Below are 5,487 nucleotides of genomic sequence, written 5' to 3' on the forward strand. Positions count from 1 at the left end.
TCAGGTGCAATTGCGATTGCAAAATATGGTAACTTCACTAAAAACTCGAAGCACATTGAAGTGCAATATCATTATATTAATGAGAATTATGAAAATGGCATAATTGATATTATAAAAATAGACTCTCAATTCAATTTAGCAGATATGTTAACGAAAAGTCTAAATAAAACAAAGTTTATAGAAAATAGAAAAGCGCTAAGATTAATTTAAAATGTAATAGAAAAATGTATCGAAAATGAAAAGTTAATGCTAAAGATCAAGATTATAAACTTAAGGAGGCGTGTTGTAATATAGTAAGTATTATAATCTTGATTATCAGTACCAAAATGGTACACGTCGCGCCATCTATTGGTCAACTGCGATTTTGTACATTGAGACGAGCTCACGCGAGAGCTGACGAACCGCGCATGTCTCGCGCTATACTCTAATCGCCTATTACGTATTATATCATATTCCGTGTGTAGAGCAGACTATGCTGTACTCTACAATACACTCTCTCTCTTGCCTGTAAGACTCCGATGTGAGCAGACGTGCCGCCGACTAGGCTCTCAAGCCTTTTACAATATACTTAACAATAAATTAACCTCAAGTTGTTGTTTATTGATCCAACCTTTTTCATCAGAAGTGAATTACTACTCGAAAGATTGCAAAATTCGAGAACCGAAAGAAATATTAGAAAAACTTAAAGTATTGAAATCGCGTGAAGCAAATTTAACTACGGTAAATTAATGAGAACAATTGTATAGCACCAAATATAACCCGGGAAACGAAAAGGCTTCTGTTTTCTGGAATCGGTTCGAAGATATAATTAGAACGTATAATGGATTACCGAAAGTAAAATCTTTGACTGGTTAAAAAAACGTCTGGAAGTTCAATGATGACCATCAAATGCGACAACTGTGACGAATTTGGACACTTGGGACGTGACTGGCCTAGACAGGGTACGAACGTAAAAAAATGTTACGAATAAATAAAGACAGTTCGTGACACACCGAGCTGCTTAATGTCCGAAGAGATAGGCTAATTTGAAAGAAAAGAGGTAGGAAAATACAAATTATAATAATCGAAGTAATCGTGGTAATCGCGGTAATCGTGGTAATAAACGAGGTAGAGGTGGTAACAATTATCGTGGAGGTACAAAACGCTTGAATGAAAATCAGAATTATTCGAACGCAAAAAGAGGAAAGTTTAATAATAGAAGGGGAAGAGGAAATAAGAACCAAAATAATCGCGGAGGAAGACAGCCAAACAGTAATAATTAGGAAGAAAAGACTGCCTTGAATGTAAACGGTGAGTCCTTAAATATAAATACGGAGGCTAACGAAAGAACGAACGTTATATATGAAAAAGAAAAACTATTAGCCAAATTTTTAGCTGACTCCGGTGCAACCAAGCATCTTAGTAATTCCGCATTATTTTGAAAACTTTTGACGAAAGAATTGACAATATTAAATGCGCAAATAATTTGAAAGAAGGAATGTTGAGAACGGAGGGAGTCGGCGATATTATATGTAAAACGAACAGAAAGAAAGAATTCCATTTAGACAATGTTATATGGGCTGAGAATCTGTCTGAAAATCTGATTTTTTTTTTTTTTTTGCGAAAGTTTGTTGATCAGGATATAAGTGTTTATTTGGATAATCAATGCATAGATATATATATACACACATATATATATATATATATATATATATATATATATCAAACGAATCTTTACTAACTAGTATATACATATAAAAGACTAATCTAGATCGTAAAGTTCGAAGTAGATAACGCCGAATATGCAAAACATAAACCTACCAACGTAAAAGCATACGTGCTATAACGCGAAGCATGTCTAGAGAAAAGGGTAATTATTTAGAAATTGAAAATACCAAAGAAAGAAATGAAAGATAAGAACCTGCAAATGAAATAGAGAATGAGCTCAAAAGCGAAAATGAAAACTTGATTGTAAATTTAAGTTTAGAAAACTGTTCAGATTTTGATGTTACGGCAAGAGATAGAAATATAGTACAAATTGATGAAAATTCGCTGGAAGAAAATTTGAATCATAGTATAGAACTCGAAAGTAACAATAAACAAATTAACGACCAAGCCATGCTGTAGCATACATGAATGAGTCATGCATCTCTTGAATACTTATAGAATTTACTTTTCTTGACATCAAAAGTTTAATAGAATGTAAATTCAACGAAAATATTGAGAACTGTAAAGTTTGTCTGATATTAAAGATAAACAAATTACCTTTTCAAACGGTTCGTGCCAGAGCACAAGCACCTTTGCAAATAATCCATTCGGACGTCATGGGAAAGATAAGATCATCAACTTATCCTAGAGGTTATAAATACATATCTTTAGTTATTGATGATTATTCGAGACTGGCCATGGCTTATGCCATGAAATTAAAAGACGAAACAGGTTATTGTTTTAAATCATTCGTTAAAAGTGCTTGAAATTTGTTTGGAAAGGACGTGAAAGTACAATAATATTAAATTTGAATTAACTGCGATACTAAGTTAAAATCATAGTTGATAATTAATATATATATATATATTAAATTAATAAATATATGTATTAAAAATTTAGAAATTATTATAATAAAACAAATAGAAAAGTTAAAAATGGTACAGGGAGGGCCATCTAGCAAAAATCGGCAAGATTAGGAAAGTAGCGTGGGTGGGACCGTAGGTGGAGAGGAAGAAGATATACATAGAGGCCGCTGATGCGTACCCAAAGGGATGGGCCTGTGGGAAAAATCGGTTTGGAAAGGGAAAAGATGCAATGCGGGGGCGAAGGTGAAGAAAAGCGTGCGGAGGAAAGTGGAGTCTGGTCAAGGAATTCAGCCGAGGTGGCTACTCCGAAGTAAATTTTTAAGTTATATTTTGTATCTTATACCTTAGTGGTTAAAGGAATCTATAAAGTTTTGGAAATAGAAGGATATTTCTTCAAAACTAAAATATCGTGTAACGGGGTGAGACTTGACGTGAGAGGAGAAAATCACAAAAGGAGACGCCGGGACCGAGAATCGATCTGGCGCTCCCGAGATCTCTAGGCGCGCGTGATACCACTTGAGCCAACCCCGCCCTATTTCGTCACTCTATATCCTGCCTCGATTACCAGCGTGGCGAGGGACGTTGTTCCTTGTTACTCTTCGACGATGTCTGCAACCTCGTACATCCCCGCACCTTTCGCACTCGTTTTCTTGACCGCATGTTGTAATCCGCAGTGCCCTGGGCTGCCGCCGCTGCAGCTGATCTGCTCGATCCCTCTTCCCGCCTGGGAGAGACAGTTTTGTAGGTGGGGGTTTCTTCCTCGTCTCCTCATCCTGCGTGGAACTCCTGGAGAACCGTGGAAATCTTCCTTATCCACGTCTGTTGGTTATTCAGTTGGGCGCCATGTAACGGGGTGAGACTTGACGTGAGAGGTGAAAATCACAAAAGAAGACGCCGGGACCGAGAATCGATCCGGCGCTCCCGAGATCTCTAGGCGCGCGTGCTACCACTTGAGCCAACGCCGCCCTATTTCGTCACTCTCTATCATGCCTCGATTACCGGCGTGGCGAAGGCCGTTGTTCCTCGTTACAATCGAGTCTAGAGTTTTTAAATTTATTTTCAATCTCTTCAAGAAGAAAGGAAGAAGTTTATGTCCTAGTAAACTTGGAATGTCTATAAAATAAGTAAGTAAACTAAAATATTAAAATATATTCAAGGGTGGAATGTTATGAATTGAGCAGGCTTTGAACACTGCCGCTCATTTTATAGAATAATTTTGGGAGAACTTGTCGAGTTGCCTGGAGGATTGACTGGACTTCGCTAGTCGGAGGCCTTCTGACCTACAGTCTAATGAAACCTGTTCGTAAATAAGGGTTGGGAATTTGTTTAAATTCACGCAATTTATTGAAATAATTAAGAGAGCAACTCCATCCCGAGTTTAGCAGATGCTAACTCGAAACGGAGAATAATACGTGCGTCGACGTTAGGACGTAACTGAAGCTGCCTTGCAAATTGGTTTGGAATGCCAGGAAAATGAACCATGTCTGTATACTTGGCGACAGAAAGATAAAGTTTTAATTTTGATATTATACGTGGATGATATACTCCTTTCATGTAACGATACAGAAAAACTCAATGAGATTAAACAAAAGCTGATAAAAGGATTTGAAATGACTGATTTAGAAGAAACTCAAGTTTTTCTTGGACTGTAAATAACTCGAAACAGAAAAACGAAAGTAATACAATTGACTCAAACTAAATACATTGATCGAATGTGTCGAAGGTTGACTCTGATGGACTGCACCCAAAAGGAACGCCAATGATTACTAACCAGACAGCAAATCGCAAACAAAAGAATAGGAAAGAAAATGAAAAAGTAGAAGAATTCATTGTAATATTGGAAATATTTCATAACGTAAAAGCTATACGAACGTTACTGTACTTGGCAAACACCAGCCGACCCGACATTTGCTGTACAATAAACGTACTGAGTAAACATCAAAACAATCCAACAGAAAACGAATGGAGGATAAAACAAGTATTTTTTTATTGGAAAGGAACTCGAATGCTAGGATTGAATTATCTAGGAAAATCGTACGATTTACGAGCATACTCTGATGCAAGTTTTGCTGATTGCAAGGAATCTCGAACGACAAGTGGTTTTGTTATCAAATTGTTTGGTGACTCAATCACATGGCGAACAAAAGTATGTGGCATTATCAACTTGTCAGGCTGAGTTCGTCTCGATGAATGATGCCAGCGAGGAACTAATGTCATTGATAATTCTTTGAAACTGATACTCGCTGAAAATTTCTTTCAATGAAAGTTTGGTGCGACAATAAAGTGGCAATATATAACTCGAAAGTTAGCGGAGGCAATAAGCTAAGACATCTGTCAGACGTGAAAGAATACTATGTTAGATAATGCGTCAGTAGGGGTTTTGTGAATATATAATGGGTAAAATCGAAAGAAAAAATTGCGGACGTATTTACTAAACAATTAGCGTTTGATTTGCAGATTCGTTTAACAAATTCTATTATGAATGTCGAAAGTAATAACGAAAGTAATAATAACTAACCAAATAAAATTTTTGCTGTTATAATTCTCTTCTGTTACAGAAACTAATGAATAAGGATGCTTCTTGCACCGAAAGGACCGGATGATGTATATGTGTGTGCGGGAGGAAGTGTTAAAAAGTAGCGCCCTCCAATATACGAGGTTTCCGTGTGGAGCAATTCTTCTTCCCCTCTTCCGGCCGCTGAGCGAGCTTCGTGTGCGGATGTGCGCGACGCTCAATTCTTATCAAAGCATCTGAGCGACTGGATCGTTGTGTCGTCACGAAGATTTTTCATCATCAAAAGTCATCAATTCTTTGGAAATGTTATTATTACGAAAGTGTGTTTAGTATTTAATAAAGACTATTTATCGAACAAGAGAAAGTATTGTTCCCTGCTCCCGCTCTGTCAACAAACATCAGCTATTCAATATACTGAAA

The 5,487-nt window shown here is 36.9% G+C and overlaps 1 protein-coding gene across 1 annotated transcript; it reads left to right on the plus strand.

The window, feature by feature from the left end:
- The first annotated feature begins 877 nt into the window (after window positions 1-877).
- LOC107981766 lies at window positions 878-5,124 on the plus strand. The gene is made up of 7 exons (XM_016988317.1): window positions 878-941; window positions 1,979-2,068; window positions 2,146-2,418; window positions 4,119-4,186; window positions 4,276-4,698; window positions 5,010-5,043; window positions 5,111-5,124. The coding sequence occupies exons 1-7, from the start codon at window positions 878-880 to the stop codon at window positions 5,122-5,124; spliced, it is 966 nt and encodes a 321-aa protein (XP_016843806.1).
- Window positions 5,125-5,487: the final 363 nt, after the last annotated feature.

Source organism: Nasonia vitripennis, assembly GCF_009193385.2.
Source record: "Nasonia vitripennis strain AsymCx chromosome 5 unlocalized genomic scaffold, Nvit_psr_1.1 chr5_random0002, whole genome shotgun sequence".
NCBI classification, from domain to species: Eukaryota; Metazoa; Arthropoda; class Insecta; order Hymenoptera; family Pteromalidae; genus Nasonia; species Nasonia vitripennis.